Source organism: Podarcis cretensis, assembly GCF_951804945.1.
Source record: "Podarcis cretensis genome assembly, chromosome: 10".
Classification (NCBI taxonomy): Eukaryota; Metazoa; Chordata; class Lepidosauria; order Squamata; family Lacertidae; genus Podarcis; species Podarcis cretensis.
Genome location: NC_137179.1, coordinates 12,300,086 through 12,320,940, shown reverse-complemented (window position 1 = coordinate 12,320,940; position 20,855 = coordinate 12,300,086). Strand labels below are relative to the sequence as shown.

Below are 20,855 nucleotides of genomic sequence, written 5' to 3'. Positions count from 1 at the left end.
TTATTATTATATTATTATTACCTGGGATCTTCTGGGTGCAAAGCAGAGGCTCCACCTCTGAGCTATAAGCCCCAGTATATGTGAACATAGGAAGGAAGCTGCCTTATAGTGAGTCAGACCATTGGTCTGTCTAGCCCAGCTCCCCAGGGGCTTCAGACGGGACACTCCCAGCCCAATAGGATATTGAACCGTAGAATTGTAGGGTTGGAAGGGACCCCGAGGGTCATCTAGTCCAACCCCCTGCGATGCAGGAATCTCATCCATGGCAGATGGCCACCCAACCTCTGCTTGAAAACCTCCAAGGAAGGAGGCTCCACCACCTGTCAAGGGAGACTGTTCCACTGTCAAAACAGCTCTTGCTCTCCCAAAGTTCTTCCTAACGTTTAGCCAGAATCTCCTTTCTCATAACTTGGATCCGTTGGTTTGGGTCCTACCCTCTGGAGCAGAAGAAAACTAGCTTGCTCCCTCTTCCATGTGACAGCCCTTGAGATATTTGAAGATGGCTATCATATCTCTCAGTGTCTTCCTTTCCAGGCTAAACATAACCCAGCATGCCAGGGATTTATTCTGGAACCTCCCGAACTAATAATAATAATAATAATAATAATAATAATAATTCATTATTTATACCCCGCCTATCTGGCTGGCTTTCCCCAGCCATTCTGGGCGGCTTCCAACAAAATATTAAAATACAATAGTCTGTTAAACATTAAAAGCTTCCTTAAACAGGGGACCTGGGACGCGGGTGGCGCTGTGGGTTAAACCACAGAGCCTAGGACTTGCAGATCAGAAGGTTGGTGGTTCGAATCCCTGTGACAGGGTGAGCTCCTGTTGCTCAGTCCCAGCTCCTGCCAACCTAGCAGTTCGAAAGCACGTCAAAAATGCAAGTAGATAAATAGCTACCACTCCGGCGGGAAGGTAAACGGCATTTCCGTGCACTGCTCTGGTTCGCTAGAAGCAGCTTAGTCATGCTGGCCACATGACTTGGAAGCTGTACGCCAGCTCCCTCGGCCAATAAAGCAAGATGAGCGCCGCAACCCCAGAGTCGGCCATGACTGGACCTAATGGTCAGGGGTCCCTTTACCTTTAAACAGGGAACCTACCACCTATCATAACCTGGGCTCTTCTTGTTGTTGCAGTGGCTGTCTGGAGTGGGGTTAACGTCGCAGGTGTTTCTCTCCAGCAGCTAAACCCTGACATGGGGACTGACCAAGATCCAGAGGGCTGGAAGCAAGTCCACAAGGAGGTGGTTGACAGGTAATGGTGCATTGGGGATGACCGAGGTTGGCAGACACAACATCAGTCTTTACGAGGCTTGCTTTCTTGAACATGTGTGTATGAGGGATCTGGGTAAACGACAGCCTCAGCAAATTTGAAACTTCCTAAATCCATGGTCAGTACATTTATCACCAAAACTGTGAGCAGTTTTTGAGTTCTCTGGAGTACATAATCAGGCAAAATTGTTAATTCAGAGTGATCCCTCCTGGTTCCCCTGGCATGGGGCGAAGCAGTACAGGCTGTCTGGGAATGACTGCTTAGTTGTTGCTTTGCAATGAGTTTTTAAAAGGGGGGTGGGCAGGATAGAGACTCTGTTGATGTTTGTGGTACCCAAGACTGTCACCTGCTAGCTCCAGGCCTGATACAAAGTGGGTTCTGAGCCTGGTTGGAATGGGGCCACATGTTTTTAGTGGAGATTTGGTTGTTCGTATTTCAGACATGCGCCATTCAAAATTTCGTGCCTACTAACTGATTTAAACCTGAAGTTTCATGCACATACATACCCCACACCTTTGATTAGAGCAGAGGTGGATCTGGATCTGGGCAGCGGGCTGAATCTTTTATCTCCCCCAGCCTCCTCCTGCTAGGGAGAGGAGTTGTCCAGCTGCCGGTCACCTGACGTCCTAATGACGTCTTCAAAATGTGTAGGCAGAGATGCTGTGCTTTGCAAGCCCCGTCAACCAGCTGATGGTTGGGGCTTGCAAAGCACTTTTCAGGTGGAAGCCTCCTTACAGCCCTACCTCACAGGTGAGGGGCAGGTGGCTGTGGCTTGGCGAAAACAGCCTTGCAGGCCAGATGGGGAGAACTGACAAGCCTAATTTGTTTCACAGGACAGAAGTTCCTACCCCTGTACTAGAGTGTCTCCTCCTTTAGCAGGACTTTTCCTGGTGCTAGTTTCCCCCAGAATTAGAAATGCCATCATTTCTCTTTCTTCTTTCTTGCCATGACCATGTTTCGCTGTTTCCTTGCTATCTTTCACAACCACTTTGCGTGGTCTAACTGGGCTTTCTGCGATGTGTTTTTGGTAGTGCCTATGAAGTGATCAAGCTGAAAGGCTACACCAACTGGGCCATTGGCTTGAGTGTTGCTGACCTACTGGAGACCATCTTCGGGAACCTTTGCCGAGTTCATCCAGTGTCCACCATGGTAAAGGTAAGGAACGTTAATAGCTTGGTTGTGTTTCTGTCCTTTGCTATATGTCGTACCTGCTTTCAGATGGGAAATAGAGAAATGGGGATGAACAGTTCCGCCTCCGCCTTTTTCATTTCCTGGGTGCTCAGTGCAGTAGATTTGGGGAACGCAAGACTGTGTTTGCAGAACAGTGTAGGTCGTAACAGCTGCGTCACTTGCAGGGCGAGCAAGGTTAGTTCACCAGGGGCAAGGATTGGGTTTACTCAGTAGATGGGAGTGGTGGTCCTTTACCCTCTTCCATATTACTTCTGTATCAGTTTGTTGGAGGGAAGTGCTGTGGACTGGTTAGAGGCAGAGGAACAGTGGGAACAACCAGCTGGGGAAACCCCAAAGGGAGAAGGCTCAGAGCACAGGGAGTGGTGGTGGGACCACAGTGAGTGGTCAGAGGGAGAAAAGGGAGAAGACTGGGAAGAGGTGGTGTCGGAAGCTGAAAAGGTAACAGGGCTTAGTGAGGTGGGAGAGTCTGTGGCAGAGAGAAGTCCAGAATCAGAGGCAGAAGCTGAAGCAGTAGGATGGCCAGGAGTCAGAAATGAGTCAGGTTGGTGAAGAGTCATGGGTGTATTCCCTCCTGCTGCGACTAGCTGCCCTCACTCCTGTTCTCCCAGAACCAGTAGAGGGCTGAAATGAGTGGAACTGTGGCAGGCTGCACACAGGCGCAGTCTCTGATTGCTTGGAGAAAGCCCTAGAGAGGAGAGGACCTAGACGGCCGAGAGGAGGCGGGAACTTTCAGTCTAGTCAACCAATTCATGGGAGCAGCAAGACCTACCAGGGATGAGCTGTTGTGCTCATTAGGGCTGACACTCCAAGTCCATGGCAATCGTGTTTTTGCTAATAAGAGTTAACTCCCATCTTTGAATGGTGCAATTTACTGCCGGCTCGCTCTTTGACAGGATGTCGCTAGTGCATGGATATGGGAAAGGGTTTGCAACAATCAATTGGCATATAAATGTGAAACAAACAAATGGAAGAAAGGTCTCTTAGCTTAGGGTCACAACTGCCGTATCAGCCCAAGCTGATGAAAGCCGCTTCCGGCCATGGAAGCCACCTGAGCCTTCCTACTCAGGGCCAAGAGTACGTGTTAAGAGGGATCTCCTAGCTTCCAACTTCTCTCTTAAATCTCCCTTGCAGGGCATGTATGGCATTGAAAACGAAGTGTTCCTGAGCCTGCCGTGTGTGCTGGGGTCTGTCGGCTTGACCAGCGTGATCAACCAGAAGCTGAAGGACAACGAGGTGGCCCAGCTCCAGAAGAGTGCCACCACGTTGTGGAACGTCCAGAAGGACATCAAGGACCTGTAGGCTTAGGAGGGCCACCTTCTCACCAGTAGCAGCAGCAGCAGCAGCAGCAAGAATGATAACCAACGTTCAAAGTTTTTGCGCGAGCCTCTCTAGCGTATCTCCGTAGCTGAGCTTCCAGTAATCAACCCCAAAACCGTACAAGTTTTCACCCACCACGGTTAAGATGTGTGCTTGGTGTAACGCAGACCTTTTCAAACTAAATAAAACCAGCTCTTTTGTGTGTGCTCTATTCTTGCAGTGGGTGCTCTTTTTTAAAGAAATAATACAAAACCTCAGCATTCAGATTCTATGTATGTGATGACGGGGTTGGGGGATAGAATTCTCCAAACATCTACAGTCTGGCAGCTTTGCATTTATTATTATTATTCGGATTATTAATATTACAAGAAGATACTAATTTTCTGCTCTTCTATAGGGTTGTATGTGACTTAACTCATACGAGTACAGTGGTACCTCTGGTTACATACTTAGTTCGTTCCGGAAGTCTGTTCTTAACCTGAAACTGTTCTTAACCTGAGGTACCACTTTAGCTAATGGGGGCTGCCGCTGCGCCACCGCTGCACGATTTCTATTCTCATCCTGAAGCAAAGTTCTTAACCCGAGGTACTATTTCTGGGTTAGCGGAGTTTGTAACCTGAAGCGTCTGTAACCTGAGGTACCACTGTAGTTCCATTGAAATCAACAGACTTCGGTTAGATTAATTGAAATGTCTGAAAAAGATTACTTTGCATGCAGGGAATGTCCCTAATTCACCAAGAGTTTGAGGCCTGTTGGCTACTCTCACTTGGTTCAGCTGGCCAGTTTCTAGGAGTCACAGGTGAGAACTGAGTTCAGGGTGGGGACCAAAGGTGGACAAATTGCCCCCGAAGGAACAGAGTGTGTCCCCCAGCAGAGGCACTGGCCCTCCCCTCTAACACCCCATAAACCCTACAAAGCCCTAAACACCATAGGCCAGGCATCCCCTAACTCAGCCCTCCAGCTGTTTTGGAACTAAAATTCCCATCATCCCTGACTACTGGTCCTGTTAGCTAGGGATGATGGGAGTTGTAGTCCCAAAACAGCTGGAGGGCCGAGTTTGGGGATGCCTGGCCTAGGACTGGCTTAAGTCAGGAGGCGGAGTAAGTTTAAAAAGTGAAGGGCCATATTATCTCTTAAGGCACCGGCCAGATCACTGTGATCTGGAGAAGCCCCACTCATACTTGTTTAGTTTCCGTGTGAACTCTCGGCACCAGTATTTTCCCCACTGATAGCAAACCAGCATCTACAATTTTGCTGTTTCACTTCCTGCTGAAAACATGTGTTTCTCATGAGTTTTTAGAGAACTAATTTGATTCAGTGATGGTCATTTGCTCTGTATTTTTTAATCCTGTGCCTAATCTGATGGTTCTGTTATGCAGTGACATATTTTTATGAATTGGTGCTTTGTAAATTGTCTCGCAGATGAATCTTACTTCACTAAGATCCAGTAACATATGAAGCAGAGAGGAAAACTTGACAGCCAATGCATGCAAGAAGTACAATCTGAGTCATTTCCTCCGGGATCTATAAATCCTCTCTCTGACCCTGTTTTGAAAAGGCCTGTCCGAACCTCAACAATGGTGAATTTCTGCCTTGTTCACTGCAGATAAAAGGGATTCACAAATACTTTATTAGTCAGTGACAAACTCCTGGATAGATAAAACAGAGTTGGCAGGTGGGGTGGGATACATTTGTATTTATAAACTGGGAAAGAGGCTGTGGCTCAATAGTAGAGAATGTTTTGCATGCAAAAGGGCCCAGGTTCAGTGCATCTCCAGATAGAGAGATGCCCAAAACCTTGGGAGAGCCAGCCAGGGAGTTGGACCTGATTCTGTATACAATGTGGACATGACTGAACCAGATGGGCCCATGGTCTGATTTGGTAAAGCATCCTTTTATGCTCCTGGAAGGAGGACAAAAGTCTGAGGGAAGCAAGTACACATCATGGTGAAACCAGTATTCCCACTTGCTTCATTGTAGATGAAAATTAAGTCACAACACTGGCCATTTTCACATCCATATTTTGACACAGATACACATTTTATTGTCAGAAAACAAACGTGCAGCTTTTGTGCCATATTAATAGCACACGAAAAAGCATTGTTGACGAGACGGCAAACTTGAATATTGGTTGTGCTGAGCCCTAGTTCCCACTGAGGGTAAATCTAAGTCTTGACTATGGGTCCATGGGGTCACAAAGAGTCGGACATGACTAAACGACTCAACAACAACGGCAATTCTACAGTTTGAATTTTTCTCCTCCCAAAATAATGGCCTCCACACTGAATATTTGTTATCACGAAAGGGGTCCCTGACGTTCTAATTTTCTTATAGGAGGAACTGTTTTTGTTATGAGGGAGTTTTGCCACATAAGCTTCCACATGTGGTCTGACATTGTGTAGCCCCCAGACAAAGGTTTTTCACCTCAGTGAGAACTAAGCCTAAATTACAACAAAAAATACAGTGAATACAAGTAAATTCAAATGAGGTCTTCTCTTCTTGGGTTTACATGGTAAATGGTGGGGGCTGAACTCTGCTCTCCAAACTTGTTGAGTTTTACTACCAGGCCTGAGACAAGGCCCTAGGGATGGGTTTTCGCTTTGGTTCTGAAATCCGAGCGCTACATAAATTTTATGAAATAAATAATTCACCAATGCTTAACAAATGCCATTTTTCTCTGCCGTCCTTTTTTGTGATGGTACTTGCTGGTACGTTGTAATGGCACCCCTTTCTGCACCTGTGGCACTTTTATCAAGGCATAGGGACTGGCACCTCATTTTTTTAATCAAAAAAGAGGCACAAAGGTATAGAATGAAGGGTCGCCATTTGTCCTGCTTTACAGAAGACAGTTGTCCATCAAAGATTTCTTTGAATAGAAATTCAGAACTTCTTACTATACTAGGAAGGTCTGCAGCCAGGTTACCTGCGTAACCTCACCTGCGTAACTTCTCACTTAAGTGAGAATAATTGTATTTCTATTTAAATCACATTAATCCCCCCCCCTTCTAATTTTGCACATCTACCTATAAACTAACTCATTCAAATGTGCATAGCTGTGGTGATGCATTTTCTCCTTTTTGGGTGATGTATAAATAGCCACCCAAGCAGAGCATCTCCTTCAGGAAAAACAGCACGTACCCTGGAAGATTTCTGTCTATTTTAAAAGCAGGACAATAGCCTCCTTCGTAAATAAAAGACACATGGCATGTAATTAGAAGGACTTTTCAGTCCTTTTTACCTGACAAAAATAATAATAATTGTTCCTTTTATGAGAAGAGGCACCCAAGCAGAACCATATACAATTTTGAAAGCAGGGGATGTTTAATAACCTCAGCCACGGCCGAGTATATTCTTAGGGCCAGAATTTGTAGTTTACCTGATTTGTTGGTTTCAACAGTGTTTTTTTGTTTTGTGTTTTTTTTTTTAGGGTTCTTTGTGGGTGCCTGAAATTGTTTCCCTAACCCAGTTATTGATATCTGTGCTACAAATGCATGGCCCCTGGAATGGATTTGATTTGCAAAGCTTAACAATCTTCTCCCCACATCTCCCCACACAGCTCCATCATCCTGTCCAGTTTGGGTTTCAGCAGGGACTGCAGCATTTTGCTGCTCTGGGGACCCAGTTTCCTGGTATCGGCATCCAAGACGCCCCCCTGCCGTTTCCCAAATCGCAGTCCGAAAGGGTTGAAATTGAATTTGCTCCTGGTGAAGCGGAGCCTGCAAGAGATCTGGCTCTCGGTATCGCTCTCTTGGATGAGGTAGCAAAGGCTGGACGGCTCTAACGGGTTGAGAACCTCAGGGCCTCGGGCAGAGTGATAAGAATTCCTCTTGGCTTGGAAATCGTTGGCTGGATCTGCCGCGTCTAGGAGGAAACTCAGGAACAATAAGCCTGTAGTGGTATTTGTGGTTGAGTGGAATGACCCCAGTTTAGTAATTCCATGGTTGTAAGATCTGGACAGACAGAGGAGCCACTTATGTAGTCTAGCTTGCCCAAAAGATCTGGCCTTGTTAGGCAAAACAGTTGGCCAAGCACAGGTGACTTGGGGCATAGCGTGGGTTGCTGGCACCCGGGCTGGGGCAAGTGTTGAACTCCCTGGTGCGGTGGGCGGCAGTTAGTCCCTTCGCCGGCCAGCATCTAATGAAGGGAGTCTCTCCTTGCAAACTAGCCCCAACCTGGGAGCACAGAAACGTGAAGCCAGGAGCGCTGTTGTGTTGGATCCTGTCTCTGCAGTGCAGCACCCTGGGCAACTCATGTGGCTCATCTGGCAGTGCTTTCCTGCCTTCCTCTTCCTCCCTCCTCAGTGGGCAGCGCTGGTGCCCTCCCCTCCCCCCTCTTGGACAGACCAGGGATGGGGTAGACATTGGTGCCCCTTTGCCAGGCATGAGGAGAAGGAGGTACCACTACTCGCCCAGTCCCAAAGGCCCGGCCCGGGCACTGCTTGCCTCCCCACAGCTCTGGCCTCGATGAGGGAGCCTATCAGGGGGCACGCTACATGCTACACCACTGACCATAGGAGCCAACAACTGGGGAATGTTCCTGAAGGAGAGAATGGATTCCAGTTTGGGCAAACCCATTCATCTCTAAAGGTAAAGGTAAAGGGGACCCCTGACCATTAGGTCCAGTCGTGACCAACTCTGGGGTTGCAGTGCTCATCTCGCTTTATTGGCCGAGGGAGCCGGCGTACAGCTTCCGGGTCATGTGGCCAGCATGGCTAAGCCACTTCTGGCAAACCAGAACAGCTCACAGAAACGCCGTTTACCTTCCTGCTGGAGCAGTACCTATTTATCTACTTGCACTTTGATGTGCTTTCAAACTGCTAGGTTGGCAGGAGCAGGGACCAAGCAATGGGAGCTCACCCCATCGTGGGGATTCGAAACGCTGACCTTCTGATCAGCAAGTCCTAGGCTCTGCGGTTTAACCCACAGCGCCACCCACGTCCTAGTCTCACATTTAAGGTGGCTGCCCAGCACGTGACCAGCTTGCCGTGACCTAAAGTGGCAGGAGATCGGAATGAGCTGACTTTTGTCCAGCAGCTGCTATGCCCTTACGGTTAGGGTTAGATCAGGCATCCCCAAACCTTCGGCCCTCCAGATTTTTGGACTACAATTCCCAACATCCCCAATCACTGGTCCTGTTAGCTAGGGATCATGGGAGTTGTAGGCCAGAACATCTGGATGGCCGCAGGTTGGGGATGCCTGGGTTAGATGGTCGAGAGAATAGAACAACCACAACCTGGGAATAAGACATGGTAGGCAGGACAGACAGATGGATAAATAAGATGAAAGCCATACCTGAAAAATCAACCTGCAGGATAGATCTGATATCCCCGTGAACAGGTTTTCCCCAAGTCCCATTCTGACCGATGACTGCCAGCAGGAACGACAAAAGCAAAAACCTGATCATGTCACAGTCCTGATCGCAAGGGTCGGAGGAGTGAGGAAAGGCGAGAAGACAGAAGGCGAGTTAGTGACAAGCCTCTTCATCTTACTGCATTTTGCAAAGGAGAAGAGTTGCAGCTCAGTGGTGGGTCATCTCCTCTGTCAGTCAATCCCTGGCATCTCCAGTTAAGGCTGGGAAAGACTACCTCTGTGAAAACTCTGCAGAGATGCTGCCAGCCAGAGCAAACAATACTGAGCCAGATGGACCAATGGTCTGACTTGGTAGAAGGCAGCTTCCTGGGTTCCTCTGCATTCTGATCTTTAACCAAGGAACTCTGAGCCATGTACACGGAGAATCTGGGTATACACCATGGTATCCTCACAATGATCCTGTCCTGTAGGTCAATCTGGCAAAAGCTTGTTTTTGTTACTGTTAGTATTATAGATGATGTCTTTGTTTTTAATTTATTGCATTCTATTCTTTTTCCTCCCTTCCCCTCACTTACCTTTATTTGTTAACATTGCTAAAAAAAAAAAAAAAAAAGGGTGTGTGTGTGTGTTTAAAAAACTGGCAGACATTCTATGAGTTCACAACTAAGCAAAGATTTGAACCAGAGATTCTGTTATATATTATACTCTTTTCACTATACTGGTCTGGTGCTCATAAGTTTTCAAAACTTTCCCAATCTTACTTAATTGTCATCTGGAAAGTAGCTAATTCCAACTAGCCATTAAGCCACCTTGAATTCTCTCTCTGTTTTTGTGTGTGTGTGTGTGTGTGTGTGTAGTTTCGGAAAGACAGGCTATAGACCGCAACAAATAAATAGCAATGCTCAGTGCTTTTTCTCCTCTAAAAAAAATGTTTAGGGGTACTCTCCATTTTCCTACTCATATTGAAATACTGCCCCTCAATGAGGCCAAACTTAGATTCACAAAATGTTTAGGGGTATGCGTCCCCCCAGAAAAAAGCACTGGCAATGCTTACAGACTTTTATCATGCAAAATGCTTTCCCCGCCACATCTATCTCATTCATATCTGCAGTCATTCATTCTCATTATGTCTTTTGTTTTTGCATTTTACAAGCGGCAAATAGATAGTAAAATGCTAGAGTAAAGTACACACAAGTAAAGTGATGCATTACTGTATTTCTCTAACAGAACTTTTTCTAAAGCTTTTCCTAACTAACTCGAGTGTGAATTTGAATGAATGCATGAATGAATGAAAACAAATAAATAAAGCTAGGGGAAAGGGCAAGAAAGAATGGGAAAAATAGACAGAAAGGTTGCACTAGAACGGTAAACAGAGTGCAATGAGAAAATATCAAGGAAGGAAAGGAAAGGTTTTGACAGAATGGACTGCAACAGAAAGTGCTGCAGAAAGGGAAGTTCTAGTAAAGTTAGAAAATGCAAGAGACGTGAAATGTTATAGAATATATGCAATTCCAGGACTGGCACCTTGCCTCTGGAGTCATTCTATAAACTCCTCTAGCGATCTCAACAAATGCATGAAATAACATTCAGGAACTAATTCTGCCTTGATAATTTTTGCAGCTGGTCCTTATGGATGCCAGGTTCTTAGCACTTCAGAGTACAAAGAACTCACCTTAGTCAAGGAGTATCTGCCTCTTTCCGCTTCTCTCTCTCGAAGCAGCAGCCCTCTGTGAAGAAGACTGCTTTGCCCATCCTCTTTTTGTAGGCTTCATGAAGCTGTGAGGTTCACACCAACCATGATTTAATAGCAAGAATAAAGTGGAACCCTCTTTTGCTCCCACAAAACAATCCAGCACCGATCATCATCATAACAACAGCGCCGCCTGCTGAACAGTGTTTGCAGTGCACTGTTCTCGGGCTCAGCTGAGAATTCAGCTATAAGTTTGAACTCAACAGAACCAGGACTCTCATCCTAAGCAAACTTATTGTCCATGCTTGAAATCCTGTGTAGACGCACCTTATTCTTCTTCTTCTTTGGCGATCACTCATAGCTGAGTAAGATTGTCTTCCATAAACACGGTTTTAACAATGAATCCATAAGTGACTGTGGAGGCCAATTCTGGATCCACACGTCCTTCCACAGCGGGGACATTGGTTCCCCTATCAAAAATGACCTTGTGACACACCAGCACACATTGGATAAGGGGCATATTTTGAAGCTAGCAGGGACTGAAGGACCCTGTTCTGCCCGCTGACTTGTTCCTGCACAAGCTGTCAAAGGGCTTATGGACACATATTTTCTTTTCTTTTTTAAAATTCATTTTCACTTTTAGCATTTATCATCATACATAAATCATATTCATTTTACAAATAGGATTCTCAGAATCTCCAGACTTCCCTCCATGGTTTCCCCAGATATTCTTTTCAAACTGCATCGTGTCGTATTCTCCGTAACTTTTTTAAAATTCCCCATTCTTTGTTAAATTTATTGTCCTCTTAATCTCTGATTTCCCAGTCATTTTCGCCAATTTGGCATAGTCCATCATCTTTACCTGCCACCCTTCTTTTGTAGATAGATTGTCCTCATTCCATCTTTGGGCAAGTAGCATCCGCACAGCTGTTGTAGTATACATAAATAGTCTCTTCTGATCCTTAGGTATTTCTGGACCTAAAATTCCTAGTGAGAAAGCTTCAGGTTTTTTTTTTACAAAAGTAATTTTAAACATTTTTTCCAACTCATTATAAATCATTTCCCAATATACCTTTGCTTTTTTACATCTCCACCACATGTGGCAAAATGTGCCTTCTTTCTCTTTACACTTCTAACATGTATCTGTAGCAGTTCTATACATTTTAGCTAGTTTAGTAGGAGTTAGGTACCAGTGATACATCGTTTTCCTATACTTCTCTTTCAGCGTACAACATGCTGTGAATTTTAAATCTTCCCTCCATAACTTTTCCCATGATGCCAATTGTATAGTATATCCAATATCCCTTGCCCACATGGACACATATAGTCTCACCCTTCAGCATCATTAAATAGGACCTGAATGCACCTGCATGTAGAAGGTCCCAGGATCATTTCCCAGTGTCTCCAGGTAGAGCTTGGAATGGACCCAGCCTGGAATCCCGAGAGCCACTGCCAGTCAATGTAGGTGGTGTTGAGATTTCTAGTCCACCTTAAGTGTGGAACTGTTGCGTGTTACATGTCTGTTTACATTCCAGCACAGTATGCTGGGAACTTCCATTGTGTGTATGTATGTTGTTGCTGTTGTTTAGTCGTTTAGTCGTGTCCAACTCCTCGTGATCCCATGGACCAGAGCACGCCAGGCACTCCTGTCTTCCACTGCCTCCCGCAGTTTGGTCAAATTCATGTTGGTAGTTGGTAGAACACTGCCCAACCATCTCGTCCTCTGTCGTCCCCTTCTCCTTATGCCCTCCATCTTTCCCAACATCAGGGTCTTTTCCAGGGAGTCTTCTCTTCTCATGAGGTGACCAAAGTATTAGAGCCTCAGCTTCAGGATCTGTCCTTCCAGTGAGCACTCAGGGCTGATTTCCACAAGAATGGATCGCTTTGATCTTCTTGCAGTCCATGGGACTCTCAAGAGTCTCCTCCAGCCCCATAATTCAAAAGCATCAATTCTTCAGCGATCAGCCTTCTTGATGGTCCAGCTCTCACTTCCATACATCACTATAGTGGTACCTCGGGTTAAGTACTTAATTCGTTCCAGAGGTCCGTTCTTAACCTGAAACTGTTCTTAACCTGAAGCACCACTTTAGTTAATGGGGCCTCCTACTGCCGCCACGTTGCCAGAGCACGATTTCTGTTCTCATCCTGAAGCAAAGTTCTTAACCTGAAGCACTATTTCTGGGTTAGCGAAGTCTGTAACCTGAAGCGTATGTAACCTGAGGTACCACTGTACTGGGAAAACCATAGCTTTAACATTGTGTGTATAGCTTTTGTTTTTCCTGTCTCTCTGACAAGACGTCGAGAGAGACGACACGTTTCTTTGTCCTGTTTTATGATTAATAAATCTGTAGTTGTAGTATGCTTTCACAAGCCTCACACCTATTCTGTCTGCGCAGTTCGATCTGCTGGTAGTGTGCCCTGACTTTGAAGTTGATTTGCGTCGGAGCAGAGGCTGATGGGTCTTTGCAGCAGGACGGCTGGAAGGAGACGACCCAGCTGGGGCTAGCCAGCTGGCCTTGCAACAGTCTGCATGCCGACAGGTGGTGCTGAACTGAATGGACTAATGGTCTGGATTGGTCCTTTGTTCCTAAGGTTCGATCGCAGTTCAGAGTGTTTCTATGAAAGAGCCCTTCTTGCCTGTTTCTCGGTTCATCTTCTTGCAGACGACACCCGCCAGGACATTGTTGAGGACGTTTTGGTCCAGAATGCACCATTAGCATTTAATTAAAAAAAATCCTTTGTATCCATCTCTAGCTTTCCCCCCTCTGCCTCCCTTCCCTGGTGTGCTGATCCCAGGGAAAAGGTTACCGTTGGCGTAGTCAAAGTCCGGTCCTAGGTCACTAGCCTGGAATCAGTCCACAAGGAGCGGGGCGAGGTCCGAAGCAGGAAGCCGGGCGGGGACAGGAGCACTGGAGAGTCAGGTCTGGGTCCAGGCAGGAACAGGTACTCAACAACGACGTTGCTCCCACAACCTGGGACCGGGCCGACTGGCCTTTATCTGTTCTGAGGCCAGGGGCAGTCCCGGCCCCTAGGAGACCCGCCTCTCTTGGCCTTAAGGCGAGCACTCCTCCTGGGAGCAACCAGTTCCCTTCTCCTCTCTGCCCTGAGCCTCTGCAGTTCAGGAGAGGCTGAAGGGTTACTGGGCCCAGGGGGAGACTCACCTGCAGGCACTGAGTCCTCAACCACCTCTGGAGCCAGAGTGGGATCACCTGGTGCCTGCTCCTGAGGATCCGGCACAGGTGCAGGCGCTTCAGATCCAAGGCCCTGCCCCAGCTCAGCCGGCCCTGGAGGCGGGGACTCCTGTGCAGGCTGGGATTCCTCCGGTTCAGCCTCTGAATCGGAATCCCAGGCCATCACACCTGGTTTCTTTGTTTGATGTCCTGCCAGAAGAATTGACCCAAATATCTCAAAACCTTGCTCCCCATACATATTCATTGGTGGCAACATTTTGCCCTATTGTGGCTTTTGGACTCTCTCTCTCTCTCTCTCTAATGAACCAACATGGATGGCTACTTATGTTTTTTTGTGCTTTGTGATGAAATTGCTTCCACAGATCTTCTAAAAGCCCTGTTCCTATCAGAGAATTCCATAGGAAAGTCATTACCGATGGTGCTAGATGCACATGGATGACATAAAAGGAACGCAACTTGGGAGTGGTGGAAGGGAGAGAATTAGGCTGACATCAAAAGCTGCTTGGCGTAAATCTGTAGAAGTCGTTTTTTCCTCCAGCCATCCTCCTGCAGCACATATCTCAAGGCTCACAGGAACATCGGAATAAGATGCTTGGTCCATCTACACTGACTGGCAGAAGAAATTCTCCATGATTTCAGCCCTACCTGGGGAGGTCAGGGATTGACTCTGGAAGTTTCTGCATGCAAAGTCTTACTAAGCTACATCTGATCCTTCCCATATAATTCAGAACTAGAAAGGTTGCAAGACTGCAGTGGTAAGGCAATAGGTTTAAATGGGTGTGTAGTGACCTCTGCTGGTATGCCGAGGCAATGAAAACCCTTGATGTGTTTTCTTGCTTTCTTGTTTTTATTTCTTTTTTCTCTCCCCCCCCCCCCTTAAAATTTATTAACGTTCTTATGTCACATATGTATACATTATCATATTACATTGCAGGGCATATTATAATATAATTTCCAGCATGTATACAAAGTTTATATACCAAATTTAGGTATCTAAAGAAAAAAAAAACAAAGACATAAAGGCATTTCAAAATAATAAATTGTACCAACACTACGGCCTTCCTATCAATCTCGTTATATATTCTTTCTTTTTTTTTTACAAATGAATGTACTCTTATTATTGTATATTTCTTTACATTTTATCTAATCCATTCCTATATCAATATGTACCCTTAATCTTGTTTCTTGGGTTGATTTGATGTGTTTTCTTATGCATTTTGCATCAAGGGTACCTGTGCGACCTCCTTTATAGCGAGGGTGGTAATATGGCACATTGAGCAAGGACAAAATTGCCCCCCCCTTAGAGTAGGTACCTACATACATAAACAAATAAACAAATAAACAAATAAACAAATAAACAAATAAACAAATAAACAAATAAACAAATAAACAAATAAATAAATGTAGGTTTCATTATTATTATTATTATTATTATTATTATTATTATGTGCCCCCTCAGCCCTGTGTGGGGCAGCTGCTTGCACCACCCTAAAACTGGAGTGGGCTGTCTGGTCTAAGAGGAAGAATAACCCCAAAAAGGGAGGCTGAGGGCATAAATAATAAATAAGATGATTATTATGATGATTATTGATGTCTGCTTGGGCTTTTCCCACCCGTATAACTACCCTTGGGGGGGGGGGGAGGGAGAGAGGAAGGTAGCTATACTATGCGTCTTCCTCCTGCCCCAACCAACATGGATGATAGCATATTCATGTAGGGAATTTTCTTGATGGAAATGCTATGGGACCCTGTGTAGCCCAGTGGTTAGAGTGTTGGGCTTGGAGCTGGGAGACCAGGGTTTGAATCCCCACTCAGCCATAAAGCTCATGGGGTGGCCTTGGACCAGTCACAGTCTCTCAGCCTAACCTACCCCACAGGGTTGTTGTGAGGGGAAATTATTATTATTATTATTATTATTATTATTATTATTATTATTATTATTATTATATACCGCCCTATACCCCAAGGTGGTTCACAGAAAAGATCAACATAAAAACCACAATATATATATATATACTCAAAATAAAAACAACAACCCAATAACACTCCCCCCCCCCCCAAGAGCCACATTTTAAAAGGGTATGGGATGTCAATCAGGTCAACCAAAGGCCTGGTTAAAAAGGAACGATTTTGCCTGGTGCCTAAAACTGTATAATGAAGGCGCCAGGTGAACTTCCCTGGATTCCACAGACGGGGAGCCACTGCAGAGAAGGCCCTGTTCTCGTGTTGCCACCCTCCGGACCTCTCGAGGAGGAGGCACACGAAAAAGGGCCTCAGAAGATTATCTCAGGGTCCGGGTAGGTTCATATGGAAAGAGACGGTCCTTGAGGTATTGCAGTTCTGAGTCATTTAAGGCTTTATAGATCAAAACCAACACTTTGAATTGGGTCCGGAAACTAACTGGTAGCCAGTGCAGCCAGACCAGGATCAGTGTAATGTGCTCAAACTGTCTTGCTCCAGTGAGCAACCCGACTGCTAAATTTTCCACTAGCTGAAGTTTCCGAACTGTCTTCAGAGGAAATGACGAGGAGGAGGTCCATATTTGCTACCTTAAACTCCTTGGGTAATAAATACATAAAAGAAAATAGAAAGAAAGGTTTAGCCCCACAGACCCAGCGTCATTTACCAAATCCAATCCAATCCTCTCCCTCTCACCTCTTCATATGTTTTTATTTATTTATTATTTAGGATCAGGAGATACAGTCATTGATTTCCAGTTTGTGTCCTAAATGTATGCACACTTAAAAACAAAACAAAAAACTATGCCATGTTGAGAGTCAAAGAAAATATTATTTTACATCCATAGTCCGCTAGAGGGACCCCTCTTCATTTAGCTTGCTAGCCGTGGATGATCTAAGATAGGGTTGCCAAATTTCAAAAAGGGAAAATCTGGGCACAAAGGTTTTTGAGCTTTTCATGCATAATCTCAAAAAAGAGAGAAGTTTTTGAATTATTTTAAAGGAAATTCACCAAAATCTATATCTGGATTTTCCTGGACATTCTAGTGATTCCGATCCGGACACTGCTTCCGACGGCCAGATACTGGCAATGTATGGCAATGTATCTAAGATGGCTTTTGCCAACCTGGTTTCCTCCAGATGTTGTAGATGACAACTCCTATCAGCCCGAGTTGTCATTTAAAACATCTGGAGGGAACCAGGCTGGTGAAGACTTGATACCAGAGATGGTACTCTTCCACGCGGGGGGCGCTGTGGGTTAAACCACAGAACCTAGGACTTGCCAATCAGAAAGTTGACAGTTCGAATCCCCGCCATGGGGTGAGCTCCCGTTGCTCGGTCCCTGCTCCTGCCAACCTAGCAGTTCGAAAGCACGTCAAAGTGCAAGTAGATTTATAATGAAATTAAGAAGGTACTTAAATGTACTTTCCATAAGAAACCAGAGGCATTTCTCTTGGGCATGGTCGGCCAATTGGTGCCAAGGAAGGACAAGACTTTTTTTATGTACGCCACTACAGCAGCAAAGATTCTTCTAGCAAAGTATTGGAAGACACAAGAACTACCCACACTGGAAGAATGGCAGACGAAAGTGATCGACTTTATGGGATTGGCAGAAATGACTGGCAGAATCCGTGACCAAGAGAAAGAGACGGTGGAGGAAGACTGGAAGAAGTATAAAGTATATCTTAAGGACTGTTACAAAATTGAGGAGTGCTAAAATGTCAAGGGGAAGGAAGACGCAGAATTACAGCTGAAATTGTTTGATGATTTAAGGTGAAATTGAGAAAGATAATAAGTTTAAATTTAATTGGCAAAAAGGGTTGCTGTAAACTCTAAAATAAGGATGGAAGAAGGGTGAGGTATGGGGAAGTCCGAGAAAGGAGGCTTATGAAAATGAGGTTGAGAAATTATATTTGTGTGTTTGCCTGTATTTTGTTGATGTTTCTACGTTGTTTTGTTTTAAAATTGGAAAATTAATAAAAATTATTATATATAAAAAAAACAAAGTGCAAGTAGATAAATAGGTACCGCTCTGGTGGGAAGGTAAACGGCATTTCTGTGCACTGCTTTGGTTTGCCAGAAGCGGCTTAGTCATGCTCACCACATGACCCGAAAGCTATACGCTGGCTCCCTCGGCCAATAAAGCGAGATGAGCGCCACAACCCCAGAGTCGTCCGCGACTGGACCTAATGGTCAGGGGTCCCTTTACCTTTACCTTTTATGTCTACCATAAGCAGGATAAATCATGCCAAGATGGCAAATATATTTATATCAGCTTGATTTGCAAAATGCATGCAAATCCCGCTTGCCTCAGCCTGGGATGTAGGTTTACCTTTGATCGCTGAAGTGCAGACGAAAACAAAGAAAGTAATACAATAATTTGGAACTGTGTGTGAAAAAATAGTAGAAATAGTAGAAATAATAATACAGCGAGTCTAATCGAAAGTCAAATGTGTTTATTTTGTTTTGTTTCCCCCCCTTCCTTTCTTTTTCCCTCCCCCCCTTTCCCTCCCCTTTTTCTTCTTCCTTTTCTCTTTTTTTGTGTGCCTCCTTTCTTGGTCTTTCTCTTTTTGATTTCTTAGGAAGGAGATAAAGAGATAAAAGTGTAATATGAAAACTTCAGTGAGTCAAAAGTGATGTTGTGTAATTTTTCTATTACTATTTATATATTGTTAAAATCGGTGAATTGTAATGAATTGATGCGACAATTGCTGTGGTTTCCCCCCCTTTTTTATTGTTGAAATCTAAATAAAGTATTATTCTTCTCTTTAAAAATAATAATAAATAAATAAATGATCGCTGAAGTGCAGAACATCCACACCTCTGGGAAGAGTTTTGATCTGGGATTTCTCCACGTGCCTCTCTGGAAAATTGGGCAGGGCTCCAACTGGGTGGCATTAAGGCAGTCTCCTCCCCCCCCCCCGAGGGATTGGCTTAAGGGAATTCACAGCCCTTTGGCTTGTTCCTGAGTCTGGGGGCTTTCAGGAATGCTGAGCGATGAGTCCGGTGGCAATTCTTTACTATTGATCTGGGGCCCGTTCTTGCCCTCGCCGGACAGCTTGGATTCCCCCCTCCCCCTTCCAGCCAGCAATAACAGCAGCAGCAGAAGCCTCTTCGGACAAGCCTGGGGGATTTTGCTGAGCCAATTTAAAGGCTGGTGGGTCAGGCCGTTTTCTAAAACTCATTAGCCGTCAAGCTCTCTGGGCAAGTTTCGCTTCTTCTTGAAACCTCTTTTGGCTTTGTTTTCAGGCGGTGCTAAACAAGGAGATCCTTCCAGCAACAGGAGGAAAATATCATCTTTTTTTTAAAAAAGGCATAAAGTCTGTAAGGACTGAGTTGTGCCGTGTAACCCAAGCAATAGCCCCAGCATCACCAATGCCTCTGGTACGATCGCTCTCCGTCACCTCTCTCAATGGGCTTCCGCAGTGGGAAGATGAAGATCTCCCAGTGGAGGATTTATTACTCTTCGAAGTGGCTTGGGAAGTCACTAATAAAGGTTTGTACTCCTCTTCTTCTTCATCTGCCTATGAGCTATGGGTCATATTTTACTTCTGGTTGCCTTAGCGCTGGAATCTGGAGAGGTAGAATTGGGGTTCCAATCTTTATTTGCTTGTCTTTAAAAAGTGTTCCAGACCTCATTGTTACCTGTCCAATGATGGGCTATATAATATCACGAAACCATGAAAATTAAACCCAAACTGCCAAATATAATGCAGAAATCAACAAGAGCGTTTCAAACACCTTGGTTAAAAACACAGCGCAGCGGAGCAGAACCTTTCAGATTCCAGCTTGAAGCCTCATCCTCATATGCTTTTAATTAAGGTATTGGAGAAACAAAGTTTATATATTCCGGGCTGAAGCTGCAACCCTACATGTTATAAATTAAGGGTTGGAGAAACACAGTTAAAATGTTAATTAACGTTTTTGTTCATTAAGAACTGGAGAAGCCAAAGGTTATTTTAAGAGTAGCCCATACTTTTGTAAAGATAAGGAGTCAAGGAACAGGTGTGCATTTATTTGCAGGAAGCGTGGCATGAGATGGGCACATGTAACTAACTGAACGTGGTGCCCACTATGAATCGCTATGTGTCGCAGTTTTTGCAAACAGGTTTAACCCGCTTGAACATTCTCGCTCAATCCATGGGATTCTCAGCAGAAATATATTTCGTTCATTCCCAGAGTGTAGCCGAGCTGGTAAATTTTGAACAAACTGGAGTACAAATTGGAAATCACCACCATTTAAAAAAAGAAAAGAAAGAAACTGAGAACATTGCAAACCCCTTCCCTGAAATTTTACCTTCTAGACATACCTTGAAACAATTTCCCATCTTGGTGATCCATTTTCAAGTCATAAGTATCGAATGCATTACTTTAGTGTTTATTCCCTTCCTTCACTTATATGAAAAGGAACCACATTGCCCATGATTGGGAAGACTAGAAAACATTCAAATCTGGTGAATATTTTACTGAGGCTCCTGCCTTCCTACATTCCTCAATTTTGTTTCAATTCTAGCACAAAGGTAACTTTCTGCTCTGCTTGTGTGGGATGCTAGAATTTGAAAACAGATTCAGATGCTGGTAGCTTTCGATTCTGTTAAGATCTGCTATTAACATAGAAGTAGATGTCTGTTAGGAGTCTGACTGCACTTATTTTGTCTTCCTAAATTTATTTGGCGAGATTTCCACTCTTAACACGATTGCTTTCACTGTGTCGCCACATTAGGACACTTACCTATTTGCATTGATTAATCCATCTCTGCATTTCAGAGTTGGAGTGATTGTTGAATTTGCCAGTCCAGAACCAGTCCAGACAACCATTTGTTATGCAGCAAGGTCCGCTTCAGGGTGACTTTTCAGCTAAAACTTTGGCACGGCAAGTAGGGATGGGGGAAGAAATCCAATTTGGGTTGCATTTAAAGGTGAA

At 44.9% G+C, this 20,855-nt stretch overlaps 2 protein-coding genes and 1 long non-coding RNA gene across 11 annotated transcripts in view; 2 read left to right on the top strand and 1 right to left on the bottom strand.

Annotated features, from left to right (window-relative positions):
• LDHB (lactate dehydrogenase B) overlaps nucleotides 1–3,994 on the top strand; it is a 25,509-nt gene extending 21,515 nt beyond the window's left edge. For all 8 annotated transcript variants that reach the window (XM_079992912.1, XM_079992910.1, XM_079992907.1 and 5 more), the window contains 3 exons: nucleotides 1,140–1,257; nucleotides 2,307–2,430; nucleotides 3,598–3,994. In XM_079992912.1, the coding sequence (XP_079849038.1) occupies nucleotides 1,140–1,257; nucleotides 2,307–2,430; nucleotides 3,598–3,765 (410 nt within the window). In that variant the 3' untranslated portion in view covers nucleotides 3,766–3,994. The remainder of the gene's footprint in view (nucleotides 1–1,139; nucleotides 1,258–2,306; nucleotides 2,431–3,597) is intronic.
• LOC307225328 lies at nucleotides 3,750–20,855 on the bottom strand. 2 transcript variants are annotated; one of them, XR_013842892.1, is made up of 3 exons: nucleotides 20,664–20,855; nucleotides 9,075–9,195; nucleotides 3,750–7,644 (listed from the first exon to the last, which is right to left on the bottom strand). It is a non-coding gene; the product is annotated as an uncharacterized lncRNA (long non-coding RNA). The 2 variants fall into 2 exon arrangements; XR_013842893.1 differs by lacking the exon at nucleotides 20,664–20,855 and adding an exon at nucleotides 10,765–10,888.
• GYS2 (glycogen synthase 2) overlaps nucleotides 19,192–20,855 on the top strand; it is a 56,350-nt gene continuing 54,686 nt past the window's right edge. The window contains exon 1 of the mRNA XM_079992511.1: nucleotides 19,192–19,427. Within this exon, the coding sequence (XP_079848637.1) occupies nucleotides 19,307–19,427 (121 nt within the window). The 5' untranslated portion in view covers nucleotides 19,192–19,306. The remainder of the gene's footprint in view (nucleotides 19,428–20,855) is intronic.